General features: G+C 38.1%; 1 protein-coding gene across 2 annotated transcripts in view; it reads left to right on the plus strand.

Annotated features, from left to right (window-relative positions):
* The window catches only part of RGS7 (regulator of G protein signaling 7), a 450,036-nt gene that overhangs the window by 390,470 nt on the left and 33,495 nt on the right, over nucleotides 1-26,071 (plus strand). For both annotated transcript variants that reach the window (XM_061160269.1, XM_061160270.1), the window contains exon 10: nucleotides 23,866-23,940. In XM_061160269.1, coding sequence (XP_061016252.1) covers nucleotides 23,866-23,940 — 75 coding nt within the window. The remainder of the gene's footprint in view (nucleotides 1-23,865; nucleotides 23,941-26,071) is intronic.

A 26,071-nucleotide genomic window follows, 5' to 3' on the forward strand; every position in this document is an offset into this window, starting at 1 on the left:
TGCATTTCTTGTAAATCTTTTTTTTTTCCTTTGAATAAATTAGTGTGGAGAAGTCCGGTGAAGCATGTGTGTATGCACAAAGCCCATTAAAATTTGGGGTTTAAAAGTGTCTCAAGAAGAGGTTATAGATTTGCATAAGAAGTTTGAGAAGTTCAATAAGATTCAAAGTTTTTATAACCTACTGAATTAGAGCTAAGTGATTCTAAGGAAATACAACTATCATGGAGGGAAAAAAAGTCTAGTGAACTGGCCTTTCAAAGTAGAATGGTGCTGATATCTGGAACCAAACTTGTTCCTCACGGCCCTACGGTGGTGCAATTTTATATCCTTAGCACTGACTTTGGTTTTTTGTTTGTTAGTTACATTTTTTCATCTTCATGGAGGTGTACTTGACAAACTAAATTGTAAGATACTTAAAGTGTACAATATGATGATTTTATCTATGTGTTCTTTGTGAAAGGACTCCTGCCATCAAGTTAGTTAACCGTGACTTTGAAAGTTGATCTAAAGAGATGGAGTGTAGGGAACCTGGGCCAATTTAATTCTGCGCACATTCATATGTGCAAGGTAGAGTCAGCCGTAGAGAGTGAATCACCTCTCCTGTCACTTTGGAAATCCATAGTGACCTGTGGGAGCTCTAGGGTTATACTCTGAGACAGTACTATGGGTGAACATTATTTATACCCCAAACTATAAACCACAAGACCACAATTATAAATATTCTTGCAGATACACTGTGGCAGGTATCCCCTTGGCACATTTTTGTTGAGGAGGATAGAAGGGAACCTGGTATCAGGTTAAGATACAGATATTTTTTAAAAATGTGTATTGAAGTATACCATACATATTAGAAATGCATACCGAATCTATAATGAAATAGCACCTCACACCAGTTAGAATGGCAGTTCTAAAAAGATAAGAGATAATGAGTGTTGGTGAGCATATGGAGCAAAAGTAATTCTGTGCAATGTCTTGGTGGGAGTGTAAATTGGTGCAACCACTATGGAAACAGTAAGGAGGTTTCTCAAAACATGAAAAATAAAACTGCAGTATGATCCAGCAGTTCCACTTTTGGGTATTTATCCAAAGTAAATGAAAACATGAACTTAAAAAAGCACCCTCATGTTCAATGCAGCATTATTTACAATAGATGCAACCTAAGTGTTCATTGATGGGTGAGTGAATAAAGAAAATGTGGGACACAGGCGTACCTCAGGAATAGTGTAGGTTTAGTTTTAGAGCACCACGATAAACAAATCATACAGAATGTTTGCTTTACCAGTGTATATAAAAGTCATGTTTACATGATACAGTGATCTATTAACTGTGCAATAGCATTATGTCTAAAAACTAATTTCCATTCCTTCATTGAAAACTACTTTCTGCTCAAAAATGCTAACCATCATCTGAGCCTTCAGCAAGTCATAGTAGTAATGTCAAAGAACACAGACCACCATAACAAATATAACAATAATGAAAAAGTTTAAAATATTGTGAGAATTACCAAACTGTGACTCAAAGACACAGAATGCACAAGTACTGCAGGAATAATGGTGCTGATAGATTTGCTTGACACAGGGCTGACGCAAACCCCTTCAGTTCGTACAATGATGCAGTATCTGTAGCTCCCCAGCTGGCACAGTGGTAAAGAATCTGTCTGCCAATGCAGGAGATGCAAGAGAAGTATGTGGGTTCAATCCCTGGGTCAGGAAGATCCCCTGGAGGAGGAAATGGCAACCCACTCCAGTATTCTATTCTTGCCTGGCAAGTCCCATGGACAGAGGAGCCTGGTGAGCTGTGATCCGTAGGGCTGCATAAAGAGTGGGACATGACTGGGCACTGACATGCACATGACATCTGTTAAGAACAATAAAAAGTGTGATAAAATGAGTGTCCCTTATGTGTGTACATATGTAAGTATGTACACATATGTACATACACAAACACATTTATAACTCAGTCATGAAAAGAATGAAATCTTGCCATCTGTCACAGCATGGGCATGTGAAATAGGCTAGAGAATGAGCAATATCATTTCACTTATGTGTAGAATCATATTTAGTCACTAATACCAAAGTGTATATTGAAAAGTTGCTAAGACAGTAGATTTTAAAAATACTCATCATGAGGAAAGAAGTTTAAACTGTGTGGTAATGAATGTTAAATAGACTTATTATCTGGTTTTGCAATATATATGTATATTGTAATATCATTTTGCAATATATACACATATTGAATCGTTATGTTGTACACCTGAAGTGAATATAATGTTATATGTCAATTATATCTCAATAATAATTTTCTAAAGGATGGCCTACGTACAGAAAATTGCACGAAGCTTAAGTGCACAATGAATTTTCATGAATTGAACAGAACCAGTTCACCAGCCTTGACTGGCAAAGCAATGATAAACCTAGACAGCATATTAAAAAGCAGAAACATTATCTTGCCTACAAAAGTCCATTTAGTCAAAATTATGGTTTTTCCAGTAGTCATATACAAATGTGAGAGCTGGATAATAAAAAAAGGCCTAGCGCCAAAGAATTGATGCCTTCACACTATGGTGCTGGAGAAGACTCTTGAGAGTCCCTTGGACTGCAAGAAGATCACACCAGTCAATCCTAAAGGAAATCAACCCTGAATATTCATTGGAAGGACTGATGCTGAAGCTGAAGCTCCAATATTTTTGCCACCTGATGAGAAGAGCCGATTCATTTGAAAAGTCCCTGATGCTAGAAATGATTGAAGGCAGGAGAAGAAGGGGACAACAGAGGATGAGATGATTGGACGGCATCACTGACTCAATGGGCATGAGTTTGAGCAAGCTCCAGGACATGGTGAAGGACAAGGAAGCCTGGCATGCTGCAGTCCGTGGGGTCACAAAGAGGCAGACACAACTGAGTGACTGAACAACAACAAAGACGCCAGGTTCCCAGAGCCCTACCAGGGACCATTCCAGTCACTGCTGCCTCGGTCAGTGGTACCTTCTCATACCATGGATGCTTTTGCTTATTTTTGTCTTTATATAAATGGAATTATTAATGTCACTCTTTTCATATTCAAACATCTTCTTTTGAGAATCTTTGATATTATTGCATATAGCTGTAATTTGTTTATCCTCATTACTGTATTAGTGTTCTGTTACATGACAGTAGAGGATTTCATTATATAGTGATGCTAAATTAACTTCCATAGTGTTAACACTCCATTATTTTATCCATAATTTTTATTTTCAACTTATTATTTTCACTAACTTGTTATATTTGTGATTCAACTTAAGTTACTCCAGACTTTTGTTTATCACACACAACCATCAACTCAGTCTCTCTAATTTAGGTTCAAAAGCAATGCAGACCTCAAAATAAAATAGAGAAGCAAGGTGAATAATATTATATTGTATGTTATCACATATAATAAAGGAGTAATCTTATTTATATGTAGAACTCATACATCAGTGAGAAAATATCAAAGAAGTAACGGGAAACATTTATATTTTTACCTATTAAGTTTTCAAACAATTTTTAAAAGGTAATATGACCATATATTTGCATGCAATCTTACACTCTTAGGTCCAAAGGTCCATTTTAATTCTTTGGTTGTTGCAAGACGCATAAGTAAATAGATAGGTAGGTGGATGGATAGATATGTAGCTAGATAGATAGACAAGACAGAGGGACAGGCAGATGTGTAGAGAGAAGCCTGAAAAGATATATACGTGAATATCAACAGTAGTTTATTTATGAATGCTGAAATTCTGTTGATTTTATCTTTTTATGCTAATGTGTTTTTAAATTCAAATTTAATGTGTTTACATTAGAGAAAAATCAATAATAGTTTTAAAAAATGAATCAAGACTACCAGTCCAGCATTGAGAGATCTCGGAAATTGTCACTCACAATCTCACAATACGAAAAAGAGCTGAATAAACTGAAAATCAACAATTTTTCTTACATTCATCTCAGAATGAGGTCACTAGGCAAGATGCTATGAGTTCCCAACACTGAAGAGACAGAGAGGTGAATACAGGGAATCACAACTTACCAGAAACCCAAGAGCAGAAACCTCCAAGGAACCAATAGTGGGGTAAGAAACTTAACCTGTAATTGACAAGTTGCTGGAGGTTCAGAGAAAGTTAAGACTCCAAGAGAGCCCGGTCTTGAGGGGACACCACACACTTGTGAGTTTCACCTCCAATTCTACCAGATTCTCACAGTGAAGTTCGAAGAGAAATCCCTTTGTCCATCTCTCAGGGGAAGGGAAAAAGGAACTATTTTCAAATACTCTCAGAACATTCTCATCCTCCTAAGAGCTGCCTTTAAGAGAACCTGATCAGAGTTATACAGGAACCTCACCAACACAAAGAAAAGGAAATACTAAATTCTAATCCTGGTCTCACCCAAGTGAGGGAAAAAAAAAAAAGCTGGAGAGGAATTTGTAAAGGTTATAGCCCCAGAGCACAGGCTCAGGAAAAGAATGGCATCTAATCCTAGAACCGCAGTCATGCTCCCACTCCCTCTGCAGCAACCACAATATTAATAGTCTAAACAAGAGGGAACTGCAAAGGAAAAAACTGCGCATCTCAGTCCTTATTTAGCAAGCCTAATGGAGGGCTTCCCCGGTGGCTCAGTGGACAAGAGTCCACCTACCAATGCAGGAGACATGTGTTTGATCCCTGGTCAGGAAGAGCCCTCATGCCAATCCCGTGTGCCACAGCTATTAAGCCTGTGCGCTAGAGCCCGGGAACTGCAACTACTAAAGCCCAGAAGCCCCAGAGAAGCCGCTGCAGTGAGAGGCCTGTGCACCTCGACAAAGAGTAGCCCCGGCCCTCGCCACTTGCCACATTAGAGAAAAGCCCTTGCAGCAATGAAGGCCCAGCACAACCAAAAATAAATAAATACTGTTGTGTTTTAACAGCCTAAGGGAAACCTGAAGACAACTGGGGAGACAAAAACAAGGAAAGCAGAGGAAAGTTTATCCTCTGATATAACAAAAGAAAGCAGTAAATACGGCTTAACCTCTAGGTAGATATGCATAAAACCATACAATAAACCCCTGTTTACCTCAGGGCCTTTTACCCAATACATGATGTCTGGCTTCAACAAAAAATTGCATATAGAATAAAAGAGAAAGCAGCTCAAATAGTCACATTAAGCATCAGAATCAGACTCAGATATGGCAGAGATGTTGAAATTAGCAAACCAAGGATTTGAAACAAATGTGAAAAATGTGCTAAGGCTTCTAATGGAGGAAATGAGCAACATAAAGAAATAAAGAATAGAGGTATAAGCAGAAATATAGAAACTCGAAGAGTCTAAGAGTCAGAAGAAAATGTTAGAATAAAAAATGCCTTAACATTAAATGAAGAGTGCGTTTGATACACTCATAAATAGACTGGACATGGCCAAGCAAATAATCAGTGAGCTTGAAAAAATGTCAATAGAAATTTCCAAAGCCCAGCTGCAAAGAGAAAAGGATGAAAAAGACAAGAGCTGTGAAATAATTACTAAAGGGGTCACATACATATGATGGGAATACCAGAAAGACAAAGAAGAGAGCAAGAAGAGAAGAAATACTTGAAGCAGTGATGACCCATCATTTCTGAAAATTAATAGCTAACGGAGAGCCAGGATGCTCAGAGAACACCAACTAGAGTAAATATCAAAACATCTAAACCTAGACATAATGCATTCAAATTACAGGAAGTGGAAACAAAGTGAAAATCTTCAAAGAAGCCAGAGGTGGGGAAAAAACACTTTACATAGGGAGGAAAGAGATTAACAATTGCATCAGACTTTCCTTTAGAAGTCATATAAGCAAGAGAGTAGAGTGAGATATTTTGTGTTGAAAGAAAAAAACTTTAGAATTCTATCCAGCAAAATGATCCTTTATAAGCACAGGAGAAATGGATACTTTCTCAGATAAACAAAAATTGAGGAACTTTGTCATCAGGAAACTTGAAAGAAATGTAGAAAATCTTCAGAAAGAAGGAAATGGTATAGATCAGAAACTCAGATTTATTTTTTTATTTTTAATTATCATTCAAATGATAACAGCAACAGTGTGTTCTATGCTTATAGATTAAGGGTAAGTGGAATGAGTGACAGCAGTGTTAAAGGGTACAGAAAGGAGAGGGCACTGGGAATAATCTATTATAAGGTAATTGAATGGAGTAGTATAGTGTGATTTGAAAGAGGAGTCTGAGCAGATGTAAATATATATTGCAAACCAAAAGGAAAGTTTAAAATAAAATGGAATTAATATGTTAAGTAAAGGCGAACAAAAGGAATAGTAAAAATTCTCAATTGAAAACATAGAAGGTAAAAAAACAGAAAAAGTAATGAAAAGGAAAAGAATCAGAGCAATGTCAACAAATAGAAAACTGTGAAAACAATATGGCAAATATTAATCCAGCTATATTATTATCTCTTTAAACAGTGGTGGCCTAAATACACCAATTAAAAGGGAGAGATTGTCAGAGTGAATGAAAACAAAGACCTAATTATGTATTAAGAAACTCATGTTAAGTATAAAGACAGAGGTATAGATTAAAAGTAAAGTAAAGCAATAGAGAAAGTAAAGGGATGCTAACGCTAGTCAAAAGATAGGTGGAGTTGTTACTGTTCAGTTGCTCAGCTGTGTCTGACTCTTTGCAACCCCATGGACTGCAGCATGCCAAGCTTCCCTGTCTTTCAACATCTCCTGGAACTTGCTCAAACTCATGTCCATTGAGTCGGTGATGTCATCCAACCATCTTGTCCTCTGTTATCCCCTTTCCCCACCTTCAATCTTCCTCAGCTTCTGGGGCTTTTCCAATGAGTTGGCTCTTCTCATCAGGTGGCCAAAGTATTGGAGCTTCAGCTTCAGCATCAGTCCTTCCAATGAATATTCAGGATTGATTTCCTTTAGGATTGACTGATTTAATTTCCTTACTGTCCAAGGGACTCTCAAGAGTCTTCTCCAACAGTTCGAAGTCATCATTTTTTTGGCACTCAGCCTTCTTTATGGTCCAAATCTCACACCCATACATGACTACTTGAAAAACCATAGCTTTGACTGTACAGACTTTTGTAGGCAAAGTGATTCTGTGTTTTTTAATATGCTTTCTAGGTTTGTCATAGCTTTTCTTCCAAGGAGCAAGTGTCTTTTAATTTCATGGCTGTGGTCACTGGGTGCAGTGATTTTGGAGCCCAAGAAAATAAAGCCTGTCACTGTTTCCATTGTTTCCCCATCTGTTTGCCTTGAAGTGATGGAGTCAGATGCCATTATCTTTGGTTTTTGAATGTTGAATTTTAAGCTAACTTTTTCACTCTCCTCTTTTACTTTCATCAAGAGGCTCTTTAGTTCCTCTTCACTTTCTGTCATAAGGATGGTGTCATCTGCATAACTGAGGTTGTTGATGTTCCTCCCAGAAATCTTGATTCCAGCTTGTGCTTCATCCAGCCCAGAATTTCACATAATGTACTCTGCATATAATTAAATAAGCGGGGTGACAATATACTGCTTTCCCAATTTTGATCCAGTCCCTATTCCATGTCCGGTTCTTATTGTGGCTTCTTGACCTACATACAGGCTTCTCAGGAGGCTGGTCAGGTGGTCTGGTACTCCCATCTCTTCAAGAATTTTCCACAGTTCATTGTGATCCACACTGTCAAAGACTTTAGCGTAGTCAATGAGTAGCTGTATTAATTTCAGGCAAAGCCAGCTCCAGATCGAGAAAAATTATCAGAGATGAGGAGCAACGTTATGTAATGATAAAGAGATCAATTATTCATGAAGACATAGCAGTCCTTAATGTGTGTGCACAACAGAGCATCAAAATATGAGACAAAAACTGATAGAACTACAAGGAGAAATAGACAAATATACCATTATAGTTGTAGTCTTCAGCACACCTCTATCATTGATTGACAGATCTGACAGAAAATCAGTAAGAACATAACTGAACCAAAGAGTGCCATTAATCAACTGGATTTAATTGATATCATAAACTGCTTCATGCGATAGCAGCAGAATATACCTTCTCCTCAAATTCCCATGGAATGCACTAATGAAGAACACATTCGGGGCCACAAAATACACCTTAATAAATTTAAAACAATTTTAATGGAAATTATATGAAGTATTCCCAGACCACAGTGGAATTAAACTAGATGCCAGTAGTGGAAAGATAGATGGAAAACAACAAAATACTTAGAGTTAACCAACACATTTCAAAATAATGTATAAACTAGATGCCAGTAGTGGAAAGATAGATGGAAAACAACAAAATACTTAGAGTTAACCAACACATTTCTAAATAATGTATGGGTCAAAAAAGTTTCAAGAGTAATTGTAAAATATTTCAAGTTAAATGAAAATGCATGTTATCACAATTTGTTGATGCAGTGAAAGCTGTGCTTGGCAACTTATAAATACATGCATTGATATATACATTAGGAAAACCTAAAGTCAATAATCTAAATTTAATATTAGAAAACTAGAAAAAACCCAGAAGAAAATAAAAATTAGAGCAGAAATCAATGAAATTGAAAACAGTAAAGTGATAGAGAAATACAATGACACTGTGAGCTGGTTGTTGGAAAAGAATCGGTAAAGTTGATAAACTTGCTCCTCAATCCATGGAATTCTGTCCAGGCAAGAATACAGGAGTGGGTGACCATTCCCTTCTCCAGAAAATCTTCCCCACCCAGGGATCAAGCCAGGTCTCCTGCATTGCAGGCAGATTCTTCACCGTCTGAGCCACCAGGAAGCCCCTCTAGTTAGAGAGCAGATACAAATTACTAATAGCAGAAATAAAAGAGGAACCATTACCACTGATCACATGGGCGTTAATTTGATAAGAAAGGAATGTTGTGAACAACTCTATGCCCACAAATATGAAAAACTACGTGAAATGCATAAGCTTTGTGAAAGACACAATGTACCAAAACTCACCCAAAAAGTAATTGACTATGCCTATGTGTGTTAATGAATAGGATTGTATCTATTATTAAAGATTAAGCAATCTATTCAACAAAAGAATTTAAATATAAAACAAATAACCTTCCAAAATAGCAAAATCCCAGATGAATTCACTGAGGAATTCCAGCAAGCATTTAAGGGAGAAATTATACCAATTTTTTTTCTTTTACTATTTTTCCTGAAAATAGCAGAGGGCCTACTTCCTATGAATAACTCAGTCTGTGAATCCAGCATTACTTTAATACCCAAACCTGATCAAGTCATTGCAGGAAAGGCAAACAAGTGTCTCTCATGAACTACAGCTCCAAATTTTTCAATAAATTAGAATATATGGCATCCAACAATTGTCTAATAAGAAGTATACACCACAACCTAGTGGAATATATTCCATGTACACAATGCTAGTTCAACATTCCATAATCAACTGTTTAAAAATCATATACTCTTATCAATAGAAGCAGAAAAAAAATGTGACAAAATCCAACACTCATTCAAAGATAAAAATTGTCAGCAAACTAGGAGTAGAGAGGAACTTCCCTCATCTTACTGATAAAGCACATTCACCAAAAACCTACAGCTAATATCATACTTAACAGTGAAATACTACTAATAGATGGTTTCTCTCTGAGATGTTCCCTCTCACTACTTCTCTTCAACTTCTTACTGAAGGACCTAGCTAATATGATGACAAGAAAAGGAAATTAAACATGCACAAACTGTGCTGTATGTCTCAGGGAACTCAAACAGGGGCTCTATATCAGCCTAGAGGGGTGGGATGGTGAAGGAGATGGAACAGAGGCTCAAAAGGGAGGGACATATGTACACCTATGGCTGATTCATGTTGTTGTTAGAAAACAAAATTCCGTACAGCAGTTATCCTTCAATTAAAAAATAAAGTAAAAAAAAAATATACAAATTGGGAAGGAAATTGGTAAGGAAGAACTAAAACTGTCTTTGTTCACATATGACATGATTTTCTATGTAGAAAATCACAAGGAATCAACAATCACAGCAACAAAGCTCTTAAAATTAATAAGCTGCAATAATATAGTTGCAGTATATAAGGTTAATGCACAGAAGTCAACTGATTTCTTATATATTAGCAATAAACAAATGGAATTTGAAATTAGAAACACAATGCCATTTCATTAGCACAAAAAGTTAAATGCTATTACATATAGATTTAAGTCTAACAAAATATACACAAGATTAATATGGGGAAAATACTGAAGCACTTTCAGTATTTGCTGAAAAAAATAAAGATCATGATAAATGCAGGGAATATTTCATGTATGGAGATAGGAAGACAATATTGTGAAGAGGTTAGTTCTTCAATACTAGATCTATAGATTTAACATAGTCCAAATGAAAATCCCAGCAAATTATTTTGTGGATATTGAGAAATTCTAAAATTTATGGAAAGGACAAATGACACAGAATAACTACCACAATACTGAAGAAGAACCACAAAGTCAGAGGACTGTGTTCATGTTCAGTCGCTCAGTCATGTCCAACTCTTTGAGAACCCATGGACTGCAGCACGCCAGGCTTCCCTATCCTTCACCATCTCCTGGAGCTTCTTCAAACTCGTATCCATTGAGTAGGTCATGCCATCCAATCATCTCATCCTCTGTTGCCCACTGGTCCTCCTGCCTCAATGTTTCCCAGCATCAGGGTCTTTTCCAGTGGGTTAGCTCTTTGCATCAGGTGGGCAAAGTATTGGAGCTTCAGCTTTAGCATCAATCCTTCCAATGAATATTCAGGGTTGATTTCTTTAGTATTGACCGATTTGATCTCCTTGCAGTCCAAAGTCAAGAGTCTCCTCCAGCACCACGGTTTGAAAGCATCATTTCTTTGGCACTTAGCCTTCTTTATGGTCCAACTATCACATCCTTACATGACTACTGGAAAAATCTTAGCTTTGACTAAATAGACTTCTGTAGACAAAGTGATGTCTCTGCTTTTTAATATGCTATCTAGGTTTGTTATAGCTTTTCTTCCAAGGAGCAAGTGTCTTTTAATGCATGGCTGCAGTCACCATCCATAATGATTTTGGAACCCAAGAAAATAAAGTCTGTCACTGTTGCCATTTTTTCCCCATCTGTTTGCTATGAAGTAATGTGATCAGATTCCCTGGTGGCTCAGATGGAAGAGAATATGACCGCAATGTGGGAGACCCGGGTTCAATCCCTGGGTCGGGAAGACCCCCTGGAGAAGGGAATGGCAACCCACTTCACTGTTCTTGCCTGGAAAATTCTATGGACAGAGGAGCTTAACAGGTTAGAGACCATAGGGTCACAAAGAGTTGGACATGGCTGAGCGATTCACATACACACACACACACACATACACACGGGACTAGATGCTATGATCTTAGTGTTTTGAATGTTGAGTTTTAAGCCAGTTTTTTGCTTTCCTCTTTCACCCTTCATTAAGAGGCTCTTTAGTTCCTCTTCACTTTCTGCTGTTAGGGTGGTGTCATCTGCTTATCTGAGGTCACTGCTATTTCTCCCAAAAATCTTGATTCCAGCTTGAGCTTCATCCAGCCCAGCGTTTCGCATGATGTACTCTGCATATAAGCTATGTAATCAAAACAGTATAATACTGATAAGAAAATATGTAAAGACATCAGTTGAATAGAGAGCCCAGAATTATATCCAAATAAATTTATAGTCAACTTATATTTGACAAAGGGCAAAACAAGTCAGTGGAGAAAGGATAGTCTTCCCCAAGAATGCTGCTGAAAGAACTGAAGACCCACATTCAAAAAATGGAAGAAAAACATGAATCTAGATACAGACCTTACACCTTTTTTAAAAATTGCCTCAAAATGGATCATTCACCTAAATGTAAAATGCTAAACTGTAAATTCTTAGAGAATAACACAGGAGAAAATTTGGATGACCTTTGGTTTGGTGATATGTTTTTAGATTCAACACTAAAGGCATGAAAGAAAAAATTGGTGTCAGTTTATTAAAATTAAATCTTTGGGATCTGTGAAAAACACTGTTATGAGAGTAAGAGGACAAATCACAGACTGGGAGCATAATATCAAAATACATAAGTAACTGAAAATTGACTAGTATCCAGAATATACAAAGAATTCTTAAAACTCAACAGTGAGAAACAAATCAACCAATTAAGAATGGACAAAAGATCTGTACAGACACCTCACCAAAGAAGATACACAGAGGGCAAGTAAGTATACGAAAAGATGTTCAACATCACATATCATTAGGACATTTTAGCAAATTACTGGCCTGTAAAAGGGAGGGACACCTCTCAGCTGTGGAATATATGACTTTGGAGCCTCTTATATCCTTTGGAATTAGATATTGAGTTCAAGATCACTATTGTAATTCAAGGCACTATTACATTCAATATATGTAATTCATCATATATTCCAATATTATTTTTATGAATTTGTCATTTTCTAGTTGTCTCATGTTCTCTATTATCATAATTATTATAAGTATTTTGAACTTACTGAGAGTTATTTATACTAACAGAAATTTTATTTGGTTCTTCTTCACCTTTTACATTACATCATTAAATTACCAGTACTAGCAATAGTAATATTTACAAAATTAAAAATTGTCACCAGTTCGGTCACATTTTCCTACTTTTGGGGTTCTCAATTCTTATGGTCCTGTAGGAAATTTTTGTTGCCGTCAGAGAGCTAGCCTAGGTTTTTATTCCCTCATTCTTACATTCAGTAAACAGAGTCAAAGAGTTAAAAGCAAAACTTCTAAGTCATCTGATGATATTCAGTCTGAGGATCAGGGATTCCAAGACTGTATGTTGCTGCTCACCCTCCTTGAATGAGATCCCAGAGAGACAACAACACAGTGTGAACCAAAAGCCACGTCACTGATGCTTTTGAAAGTGTCCTAGAAGCCAACCCAGGCCTCCTCTGTGTATGGCAAGTTGGAGCTTGTATGCTAAATCCAAGAGGGATCTTTTTAATCTCCCCTTTGAAAAATCTTTGCATGTCCCCAAGTTACAATCAGATTTTTGCAAGGAAAAAATCATAGAAAGTGCTGGAGATCAGTCACTTGTGTATATGGCAGGCCAGATGCAACAGAACAAAAGGGTCCACGCATATGCGCCTCAGGCTTTGTCTCTTCAAGGAGCTCATATTCAGTATTTTATTTGAGGTAAGTACAACAACTAACTCTTGGTGATTTTTTTTATTCCTGAATAATTCTATCTGGGAATATTTTCAGTATTATAAAACTGAACCTGAAATGTGAGCAATGTTGTTGATCACAAGAAGCTCTAGGCAGCCTTACTTGTTAGGTTCTTCTTGGTAGCTTGTTGAGAACTGTAACAGTCGGTGTCAGCACAACAACAGCTAGTATATAAAACAGAAATGTCATTGAAGGGTGAACAGACAGTTCATGGATGTTAAATGGAAGGGTCTTATTTCAACCAGAGCAGATTAGGAGAATGTGAAGAATAATTTAAGGAAGTATAGCCAAGCCTCTGAATAAGGAGGCTGCTCTACCACCCTCTTGGTAATTGACCATTAGATAATAATCTTGCACATTCAGTGATGTGCTTAAATCAGCAATGATGATGCAAAAAGGCAAAGACACAAAAGGTTGGGTCAGAGGCAGGTTATTGTACAGACATTTATGTTGGAAATGATCTGTGTCATGACTCAATGAATGCATGTGTGCTCAGTCATGTCCAACTTTTTGTGACCCCATGGTCTATAGTCAGCCAGACTCCTCTGTCCATGGAATTTTCCAGGCCAGAAAACTCAAGTGGGTTGCCATTTGCCATTTCCTCTTCCAGGGGATCTTCCTGACCCACGGATTGAACCCACCCACTTATCCTACATCTCCTGCATTGGCAGGTGGTTTCTTTACCACTGCATCATGTGGGAAGTCCCATGGCTCTTGATAATGACTGCATAAGGAGCTGCATTCCAACTGGAAAATTCAGTAAATATTAAAATCACATGTAAATACAATATCAGAGTTATCTCTGACTCCTGTATTCACTTATATTTATTTCTGTCCCAGGCTTCCTCATTTCAGCTGATGGCAACTCAGTTGCCAAAACCTAGAAGTCATCATTGACTATTCTCTTCCTTTTAGCTCCCTAACCCAACACATCAGCAAGTTTTATTGATTCCGGCTTCAAAATGTATCCCAAATACAATACCCACGATCTTTAATGCTGATGTGCATATGCCCTCAGCATCATTTCTTGCCTAGATGATTACAGTAGCCCTGTAACTGGTGTCCTTGCTTCCACTTTTGTTCTATCCCCGTTCTGATAATCAGTTCCCAAAGGACTCACAATTCCTAAGTTGTTTTTTTTTCCTAAGTATACTTTCTTAGAGCAGTTCTAGGTTCACAGCAAAATTAAGCAAAAAATATAGGTAGTTCCTATATCCCCCCTTCCCTTCCCACACACAGCCTCTCCCCCATTATTAACATCCCCAGAATGATACTTTGTTATAACTGAACTTACACATCACTGTCACCCAGAATCTATAGTTTACATTAAGGTTCACTCTTGGTATTTTACATTCTGTGGGTTTGAACAAATGTATAATGGCACATATCCACCATTATAGTATCATACAGAGTAATTTCACTGCTCCCCAAAATCCTCTAGCTCCATCTATTCTTACTCCTTCTTCCCAACCCCTGGCAACCACTGACTTTTTTTACTGTCTCCATGGTTATGACAGGGAAACCTGGTGTGCTGAAGTCCATGGGGTTGCAAAGATTTGGATATGACTGAATGAGTGGACAACAGCAATTTTCCAGAATGTCATATAGTTGGAATGATACTATATATAGCCTTTTCAGATTGACTTCTTTCATTAAGTAAGATGCATGTCAGTTTCCTTCATGTCTTTTCACGTTTAATAGCTCATTTGTTTTTAGTGCTAAAAAATATTCCACTGCATATCTATACCACAGTTTATTTATCCATTCACCTAATGAAGGACATCTTGAGTACTTCCAAGTTTTGACAGTTATAAATAAAACATCCACATGCAGGTTTTTGTGAGGATCTGACTTTTCAACTCTTTTGGATAAATGCTAAAGAGTACAATTGCTGGATCGTGTGATTAGGGGTATATTTGGTTTGTAAGAAACCACCAAACTATCTTTCAAATTGATTGTACCATTTTACACTTCCATCAACAATAAATGAGAGTTCCTGTTGTCTCACATTCTCTTAGGCATCTGGTATTGCCAGTGTTTTGATCTTTCTAATAGGTGGTGTAATGGTATTTCATTGTTGCTTTAATTTAGTTTCCTAATGACACATGCACTCATCTCACACACTAGTAAAGTAATGCTCAAAATTCTCCAAGCCAGCCTTCAGCAATATGTGAACCGCGAACTTCCAGATGTTCAAGCTGGTTTTAGAAAAGGCAGAGGAACCAGAGATCAAATTGCCAACATCCACTGGATCATCGAAAAAGCAAGAGAGTTCCAGAAAAAATCTGTCTCTGCTTTATTGACTATGCCAAAGCCTTCGACTGTGTGGATCACAATAAACTGTGGAAAATTCTGAAAAAGATGGGAATACCAGACCACCTGACCTGCCTCTCGAGAAACCTGTATGCAGGTCAGGAAGCAACAGTTAGAACTGGACATGGAACAACAGACTGGTTCCAAATAGGAAAAGGAGTACGTCAAGGCTGTATATTGTCACCCTGCTTATTTAACTTAATATGCAGAGTACATCATGAGAAATGCTGGGCTGGAAGAAGCACAAGCTGGAATCAAGATTGCCGGGAGAAATATCAATAACCTCAGATATGGAGATGACACCACCCTTATGGCAGAAAGTGAAGAACTAATAAGCCTCTTGCTGAAAGTGAAAGAGGAGAGTGAAAAAGTTGGCTTAAAGCTCAACATTCAGAAAACTAAGATCATGGTGTCTGGTCCCATCACTTCATGGGAAATAGATGGGGGAACAGTGGAAACAGTGTCAGACTTTATTTTTTTGGGCTCCAAAATCACTGCAGATGGTGATTGCAGCCTTGAAATTGAAAGATGCTTGCTCCTTGGAAGGAAAGTTATGACCAACCTAGATAGCATATTAAAAAGCAGAGACATTACTTTGCCAACAAAGTTCTGTCTAGTCAAGGCTATGGTTTTTCCAATGGTCATGTATGGATGTAAGAGTTGGACTGTGAAGAAAGCTGAGTGCCGAAGAATTGATGTTTTTGAACTATGGTGTTGGAGAAGACTCTTGAGAGTCCTTTGGACTGCAAGGAGATCCAACTCCCCAGTCCATCCTAAAGGAGATCAGTCCTGGGTGTTCATTGAAAGGACTGATGCTGAAGCTGAAACTCCAATACTTTGGCCACCTCATGCGAAGAGTTGACTCATTGGAAAAGACCCTGATGCTGGGAGGGATTGGGGGCAGGAGGAGAAGGGGGTGACAGAGAATGAGATGGCTGGATGGCATCACCGACTCAATGGACATGAGTTTGAGTAAGCTCCAGGAGTTGGTGATGGACAGGGAGGCCTGGCGTGCTGCGATTCATGGGGTTGCAAAGAGTTGGATACGACTGAGTGACTGAACTGATGTGAATGACATATAATGTGAAGCATCTTTTCATACGCTTATTTGCCATCTGTATATCTTCATCAGTGAGTTGCCTCTTCAAATCTCTTACCCATTTTTTAACAAGGTTGTTCATTTTCTTATCATTGAGTTTTAAGAGTCTCTGTATATTTTAGATAATAATCCTTTATCAGATCTGTATTTTGCAAATATTTTTCCCAGTCTGTGACTTATCTTCTTGTTTGCTTGACAGTATCTTTCATAGAGCAGAAGTTTTTAATTTTGATGAAATTCAACTTATCAATTATTTCTTTCATGGATTGTGCCTTTGCTGTTGAATCTAAAAAGTCATCACCAAACCCAAAATCACCTAAATTTCCTTTTACGTTATCTTTTAGGAGTTTTATAGTTTAACATTTCACACTTAGTCCAATTTTTTATGAAGGACATAAAGATTGAGTGAGTGAGTTTTTAAAAATCTAGAGCATACAAAGCCACTTTCATGTTTGAAACACTGCAGTAACTTCCACTTATGTTTAGAATTGAACCAGAGATTTTTACCATAATCTATAATTTCTACCTAAGCTAACCACTTTCCACAATTCCAGGATGTCCTGGTACATTTCTCTTCCCTCTGCCACATTAGACTTCCTTGTGCCTCTTGACATGCAGAGTTCATTGATAACATACACTGAAGTAGGATTACTTAATTAACGATCTATAGACAACAATTAAGATTGAGTAGAAATCAAGTGAGTAAACATTATAGAGGAGAGTGAATGTAAGGAATTCCAGGGACTTGTGGCTCAGTGGTGAAGAATCCATCTGCCAAGGCAAGAGACTTGAGTTCGATCCCTGGTTCGAAGTTCGATTACCTAGTGCAGAACAACGAAGCCCGTACACCACGACTGTTGAGCCTGTACTCTGGAGCCTGGGAACCACAACTATTAAAGCCTGCACACTATAGCCTGTGCACTGCAGCAGGAGAAGCTGCTTCAGTGAAAAGCCCAAGCACCACAACTAAAAAATAGCCCCTGCTCATCCCAACTAGAGAGACGTCCTCACAGCAATGAAGACCCAGCACAGCCAGTAAATAAAAGAATATATTAAAAAAGCCAACTCCTTCAAAAAAAGGAGAGAAGAATTCCAGCCACAGACAACTTCTTTCAGTTTGTGTGTAGCATTTAGTGAATGAGTAGGTCAGCCAAGCTGAAAGGATCAGAAGTTAAATCAATTGGCAAGTGCCCAAAAAGAGAAAGAAAAGTTTGAATTGGATCTTTAAAAAATATCCTAAGGTTGAACACTTAAAAAACCTAGAATTGCTTTGTATAAGAGTAAGGGATCATTTTAACTGAGGTACAATATGTTGCAAATTGAATTTTTAAAACTGGTACAGTGTTACAGAAGGATAAATTGTTTTTAATAATGTATTTGTTTGAACCAATAATTAACATATATTCAAAATGTTAATTTTCCCAGAGTCAAGTCTGAATTTTTAATTTCCAGGAATGTGTGTATCTCTTACTATCAGCTCCATATGCCACCTGATTCTTAAATCTCCATTTATTAATTGTGATTGAATTTATATAGCCATATATATATATAGCCATAGTGATTGAATTTAGGGAGTTGTTTTCTCCATTACTATTAATAGTGTTGTTCTTCATCAAAGAATCCTTCAGGTATCCCAAGTTATCCTGAACTCCAGTGTGCCTTCTGCTACAGGTAATAAAAATGCATTATGTCGTGAGAGGAAATAAGTGATTTTTAAATTCTTTTAAATAAAATGTCAACAGTGAAACCAAGAATTCCAGCTTCTGTTTTGCAACTCTTTAGGACACTTAAGTGAACACTGTGTCAGTAATAGTTCTCAACAGTATGCTCCTTTTGCCCCTGCAGGAATGGATTCCAAGACATTAAATTCTGCTTTTAGCAAACAGTATTATAGTAGTGTTACAACACAGCTTAGTTCTATTGAAAATAAATTCTCCTTTGAATCACTAGAAATAATTCTTTTCTAGGCCTATGTAAATGCAACTGTATTATTTCTTAAATCCAGCAGTTATGTGTACTTCATTATATCTGTAAAGCAGTACATATTTGACCATTTTTACTGAGTGCCTACTTGGTAATGGTACTGTCATTTATATCTTATTGGGAAGATGCGTTTTGTAGTGCAGAAAACCAATTTATGCACAACAGTTCAAGTGAATCTGTTGCCTGCTAGTGGTACATATTATATATGCTTCAAAAGGATAACTGCCTTTTTAAAATAACCAAGGGGCACATCAAAATTACTTAAAAACAAAGTTTTAAAAAATCTTTATCTGCCACATTGGTGAGGAACAGCAGTATTCACATAAGAATGGATTTCTGGAATGTCTCTTGGCATGTAATGCCCTCTGCCATCTACTGTCTAGTCTTTATGCTCCCACACTGTGATGATTCATCTGTCTGGCATCCTTAGTGTATTAACAGAATATTGAGTTATGGCCATACCTTCATTTTTATACCTTACCATTTATCACTAGATTTGACAATTAGATACAAAAATAAATTTTCTTAAAATTATTATTTAAAAAACTTCCAAAAAAATTGCCATATTTCGTCACTTTAGTGCCTGATTTCTGAAAGTTATTATTTTGCAATGAAATTAATTATTCAGAAATATACTAGATGACTTTGAGCATTGAGGTTTTTTCAGTCCTCAAGGATCCCCTATTTAAACTTAGATACCAGAGACTGGTCTACGCATTAGCTTCCTAAGGGGCTCTTTAGAAATGAAAGGAAGCTGGAAGTCCACTGAGACATGCATCCCAGGTTCAGTTTATTATTTTAACCATTGTGCCATTAGCAAAAAATTTTGAACTAGCATATTTCATTAGCCTGGAATGGGAGATGAGTTATGGGACATTACCTCAGGGTTCAGTCTTCTAATAATATTTACTTTTAAGATCAATGACTTATTAATTTGCTGATCAATGGTGTTAAGAATTAGTTCAAGTAGAATTTTAGATGTCTGCTAATGGCTCATTAACTAAATTTGAAAGACAAAAATCTTTTAACTTTGAAAAGGAAAATTCTCTTTGAGAGGGCAGTCAGATACATTTTTGTATAAGGAGAAAATATCTTTCTACTTCATGCCTTCCGTGGGTGACACAATTTCTAGGGCCATTTGTCAATACCCATTTGGTATGACTTGGTATGAAGTAAGATTGATTTAGAATTCTAGCTTATAACAGAAGGAGCTTTCAAGTTCTGTTAGTTCAGACTCCTCATGTGTATATAGAAAATATATTTTATGTTTTTTTAATATATATAATTGGCCTATTTATCTCAGAAACATTTGAAGGACAATCTTCAATGTGTGTGCTCTGTATGATGTAATCATTGAAAGCATCTGCTAGGTAAATTTTGGGTAAGTGATCACACGTTCAGTTTTCTTCCACCTTTCCCTGCTTCTGTGCAAGGTAGTTTTGATAAGAGTTTGGAGTATAAATGCTTTGTTTTTATATGATTTCATACAGTGGAGGAAGGGTCAACCATCCACAGGACTTCTTCTGGCTTCTTTCTGATTTCTGTTTTAGATACATCAGTCAAGTTTATTCCTGGGCCTGCTATCATGGGAGTACCATCTCATCTTTGGGTGCTCACTGGAGTTTGTATTCCAGACATTTGTGCTACCAGCATAAAATCCCTGCATATTTTGGCCTTGTCTCAACCTCAGGTTCCCATCCATATTTTAGTCTCAGAATTTCTGCCTCCTTTACTACTGAGGCATGCAACACAATCTGGATCTCTTGCCTACTTCCTACAGGCTCTGAGAAACACTATCTGTTTTGTCTCTCTTGCCAACTCCAATTGTAAAGATTCACATTGGGTGTGATGGCATGTACTGATTCTTCTAGGTAAGCAGGACTAACTATCCAACCCACACATTATAGGCTCCCTCATAATTGTCTGGGAATTTCTATCACGCTTTTCATTGTGCCTGGGCTTTCTTCTCCAGAGGAAGAAAATGAGGACACATGTTGGATGCTGCATCTTACCTTTATTTCTCTTTTCCCCCTCAGTTACAGAGGGACATGCCTTCCTTTTCCTGTATATCATATTCTTATTTATCCCACTCCTTAATGTGTAGAAGAAAATCTTCTATGATCTGTCTTGTCATGCTTGACTCTTGATATAGCAATAAGAGCTTAAAGAATTTCAGTGTCTACCGTTCTCTAATAAGCTTAGGGGTGGAAAGCTGAAAGGAAATGGAAATTGAATAGGAAAGGAACACACACTACTTTAATATTTTTAAAACATTATCTTTGTCACTTCTATATCAATGGTTATGAATTTTTGTTGTTGTTCAGTCGCTCAGTCTTGTCTGAGTTTTTGCGACCCCATGCAGCACACCAGGCTTCCCAGTCCTTCAGAATCTCCCAGAGCTTGCTCAAACTCATGTCCATTGAGTCAGTGATGCCATCCAACCATCTCATCCTCTGTTGTTCCTGTCTGCTCCTGCCTTCAATCTTTCCCAGAATCAGGGCTTTTTCTAATGAGTTGGCTCTGCATCAGGTAGCCAAAGTATTGGAGCTTCAGCATTAGTCCTTCTGATGAATATTCAGGATTAATTTTCTTTAGGATTGACTGGTTTGAACTCTGTGCTGTCGAAGGGATTCTCAAAAGAGTCTTCTCCAGCACCACAATTTGAAAGCATCAATTGTTCGGCACTCAGCCTTCTTTATGGTCCAACTCTCACGTTCGTACATGACTACCGGAAAAACCATAGCTTTGACAAGATGGGCTTTTGTAAGCAAAGTGATGTCTTTGCTGTGCAGTATGCTGTCTAGGTTTGTCATAGCTTTTCTTTCAAGGAGCAAGCGTCTGTGAATCCTGGCTGCATATTAAAATCACCAGTGAGAGAGGATATGGGATGGCTGGCAGTGGGGGAGAGGGGACTTGTTAATGTACACTTATGCTTAGAACCAGCCACAGAAAATTAAGTCAGAACATCAAATATTGATCAGTCTGATGCCGGTAAAGTTTAAGTGAATCACTCCATGTCAGTTAGTAAATAAGTCTCACCCAGGAGGGTGCTCATCCTTTCTCCGACACTTCTAAGCAGATCATGGTGCTAAACCAGCTACTTCTGTTCTTTTTTTAAAAAATTATTTGTTTACTATTTATTTTTGGCTGAGTTTGCCGTTTGTTGCTGTGTGTGGGCTTTCTGTAGCTGCATCAGGTGGGGGCTGCTCTCTACTTGTGGTGTTCAGGCTTCTCATTACAGTGGCTACTCTTGTTGCAGAGCATGGGTTCTAGGCACATGGGCTTCCATAGTTTTGGCTCAGTAATTGTAGCTCACAGGCTCAGAGTGCAGGCTCGGAAGTTGTGACGCATGGGCTTAGCTGCTCCATGGCATATGGGATCTTCCTGGACCAGGGATGGAACTCGTGTTTGCTGTGTTGGCAAGCGGATTGTTAACCACTGGACCACCAGAGAAGTTCTTTTCTTAGAAATTATTTATTTATTTGCTTTTTTTTTTTTTAGAAATTATTTATTTATTTACTTATTTTTGGCTGTGCTATTTCTATTCTTAAATAGATATGCAAACCAAATTTATAGTTTACTTAATGTTTACAGGGCAGTGTATTATAGTATATGTATTTCACATACAACCTACAAAGAAAACAATTCAAGAGTAAAATGCTTTCTTCATTTACTTCCTTATCCCTTACAACATTGTAGTGGAGTATTGTCACAATCGTTGTACTGTCAGGAGAAGGTTCTTTAAGAAAAATGTCCTATATAATGGGCTCCAGTTTCATCCATCTCAGTAGAACTGATTCAAATGAATTCTTTTTAATGGCTGAGTAATATTCCGTATGTACCATAGCTTCCTTATCCATTGGTCTGCTGATGGGCATCTAGGTTGCTTCCATGTCCTATGTATGGCAAAAACCACTACAATATTGTAAAGTAATTAGCCTCCAACTAATAAAAATAAATGAAAAAATAAATTAAATAAAAAAGAAAAATGTCCTAGGTTCTCATTATACAAAGAGCTAATCCCTATTGCTTACCAGTGCTTGTGGAGAACAACTTCTTTCTCTAGACACATCAGTGCTGCCTTTTGCCCTTGCCTCCCTGTCCTCCCAGCTCCTTGCCTCCATGTCCTCCCAGATCCTCAAACTCATTTTTTCCACTTTCATATTTTCTCTGGAGTCACTTTCAAGGATAACTGATGATCTTTCAAGCTGTGGAGAGAAAATAGAGAAATTGAGCAGAAATATACAATGTAATAATTTTTACTAGTACCAGAGATCCCTACATCCTGTATCAAAAGTTACAAGTAAAGGAAACACAGCCATGTAACTGCTAACTTCCAGTCATATCTAAAGGATAAGTGATGTCTAAGGACCTTTCTCCATTTAAGATCTCAAGTATCTTTTAATCTCCTTTCTTCTGTTTCCTGATTTGTGTTTTTCTCTCTCCCACCCTCTCTCTCTCTTTCCTATTCCTCTTCCTTCTCCTCCTCCCTCTTCCTTTTTCTTTCTCCCTCCCTCCTTTTCTCTTTTCCAGATAAGAAAGAAGCTTTAAAACTCTTTGTTTCTTTGCAACAGAAAAATAAATGTGGCAAAATGATATCCCTGTGGTTGTCAAAAAACAAGGAGCAAACTGTCCAAACTTTTCCTCCAGCCTACCCTGTTTGAAAGGGGCTCACCTGTCTGGAAAAGGAAAAAGAAAAGTTAGGAATTCTGAAAAGAAGCATGGTCTATTGTTTATCAGTTGCTTTCTTCATCTTCTACATTTTGACCATTAAACTCCACTGCACATTCTGTCTATAGACAACAAATATTCCAAGTCACTGGATGTTATAGATTTCTTTAGGAAAATTGCTCTGGGATTTGAGCTGGTTCAACTGAATACCATTGATTTTCTAACTTAGGAGATGCACACAACCGTCTAGTAAGTGTCATCTCATCCAGAGAAGGTAGACTCTGAGGGAAGCTGAATGCAGATATCAGCTGGGGGCATCACCTTATTTGGTGTCTGGATACCCTTGCTCTCAATCTGTTGGGTTAGCATCTAAACACTCACTTTCACATGCAGATCTCTTGTATTACTTTTTCCTATTTCTCTGGTAGTTATTCTAGAATGGTATCTGAAGACTTTTAAACTTAAGGTGTAAAAGAAGGCAGTGCGTTTTCTCACTGGATAACTGCCCAGAGAAGTGGCTGGGGCCATTTGGGCAGGCTGCTGGGGGCTTGTGTCATCACAGCATTTACCTGGGTCCTGGAGAGTGAATGTGCCCATCAGGAACTTTACACCCAAAGATTTCTTTGTCTCTCTGTTTTCCATTTCTAGCCTGGATGTGTAAATACCACTGAAGTGGACATTAAGAAGTCGTCCAGAATGAGAAATCCACACAAAACGCGAAAGGTAAAATCAACATTTGTTGTGCTGACCTTGCAATGTGTTGTACTGTTTATGATCTCAGGTGGCCTCAGCCTGCAGTGGCTAAAAGTGGGGCTTCAGTTCCCCAGCCAGAGATTGGGGCCAGGTTGCAACAGTAAATCCTAGCCACTAAACCAGTGGTCAGTGATGAAGGCCCTGCCCCTTCAACTTTGCAGAAACGAGTTTCCTGAGATGGAAAGTAGTGAAAAAAGTATTAAGAGAAAAGAAGAGTACATTACGTGTGACTAGACACATGGGCAGACTCAGGAGAGTCCCTGAATCACTCCCTCTTGGCAGTTTGAATTACTTTTACAGGGGATTTCTTCCTGGTTTCTTTTGGCCAATCATTTTTATTCGTCTGGTTCACAGTCCATATTTGGTGTATCTCAGGACCCTCCCATGTGTGTGCACACATCTCTTAGCCAAGGTGGATTCCACGGAAAAGGCCTACGGGTAGAATATCCCTTGGCATCACTCCCCTTTGGCCTCCAGGGAGCCTTTCTGCACATGTGTGGTCAGGGACATCTCCTGACTTCAAGAATGAGAAATATGTGGTCTGGGCAGGGCCCAGCCTCCCCACTTAATTGTCCTGCTACTCTCGTCTTGGATTTTTGGTCCACAGGGAATGAATCTCCAGTCACTTTACCCTGTAGGGAGCATCTACCTCCTGCCTCATTTAGAGGATGTCAACCACAAAAAAAAAAAAAAACCTCTTCTTCCATTTCATGAGTACTTTATAGCATATTCCCTGCTCTTCCTTATTACTTGGCTAGAAGAAAATCTGGAGGTTCAAGCCCTGGACTTCTGTCAGTTCCTCCCTCACCAGAAAATAGACTCTGTCCCGAATCTCAAACATGTCAAGGTCTCAAAGTGTGGAGGTGGCTGTGACAGGAACAGGATGCTGAGAGGAGAGCCATTAGCAGAAAATGTATCTCTTTCAGAGACCAGGAAATGAGGAAAAATAAATACAGATTATCTGAGAACAAGTGGTACTTATGAGAGACAGGCATTGTTAGAGAAAAATTTGAAGAAAAAAGACATCATCCTAAGATGTTTAATTACAGGTACTGTATGAAGACCACATTTTAATATCAAAATTTTATGGCATAATTATAGGATCGTGGCAATAGGTTTAGGATCTCTTATATGAGGAAGTATGTAACAAAAACAAAGTGCTATCCTGAATTCAATGATTTTTAATCAATCCTTTGAAAACACATAGCCGAAGTACCTACACTTTTTAAAGTAACACATACATATAGAAGGCATTTTTTATTTGGGCTTCCCTGTGGCTCAGTTATTATAGAAGATATTTTTCAGCGGTAAAGAATCCACCTGCAATGCAGGAGCCTCAGGAGATATGGGTTTGAGCCTTTGGTTGGGAAGGTTCCCTGGAGGAGGGCATGGCAACCCTCTCCAGTATTCTTGCCCAGAGCATCTCATGGACAGAGGAGCGTGTTGGCTACAGTCCATAGGGTCTCAAAGAGTTGGAAATGACTGAAGCCACTTAGCACACACACAGATTCATTTTGAACTTCCCTGGTGGCTCAGATGGTAAATATAGAAGACATTTATATTCATTCCATAAAAAATGGTTGATGCACGTAAGGATATCTGGCCTATAGTAGTCACTCTGAGGACACAGCCAAAGGTCAGTGCGACTAGATCAAACCACTCCACAGAATTCAAGACCTTCTCTTCCGTAGCTTCTTACTTACGCGGCGTTTTCTGGGATATGTGTCCAGGCAGCAGGTACTAAGCTTTTTCTGTAGTCTAAGTTCTTAATGTCTTTTTCTTCCATCCCTAGAAATAAGTATTATAGTCAAAGGCCCCATATGGTCCACGTACTTTTTTTTTTTTCTTTTAAAACTGTTTACCTTGATGTTAGGATAAAGAAGCCACAGGAAAAGTGCCATAAAATCCATTCAGGTGAGGTTCTCAAAAGCTTTTGGTCCTAGCATATCTCTGAGAAAAAGAGGCAAAGCCAGACCACAGCAAGCCTGTTGGCCCCTCTCTCTTATGATCAGCCCTAGGCATTTCCTCTCATCCTCTGCTCACAGCATGGCCTAGTGTACCGGGACTAGCTTTGTGGTACCAAATTCAAAAATGCAATCAG

Source organism: Dama dama, chromosome 14 (assembly GCF_033118175.1).
Source record: "Dama dama isolate Ldn47 chromosome 14, ASM3311817v1, whole genome shotgun sequence".
NCBI classification, from domain to species: domain Eukaryota; kingdom Metazoa; phylum Chordata; class Mammalia; order Artiodactyla; family Cervidae; genus Dama; species Dama dama.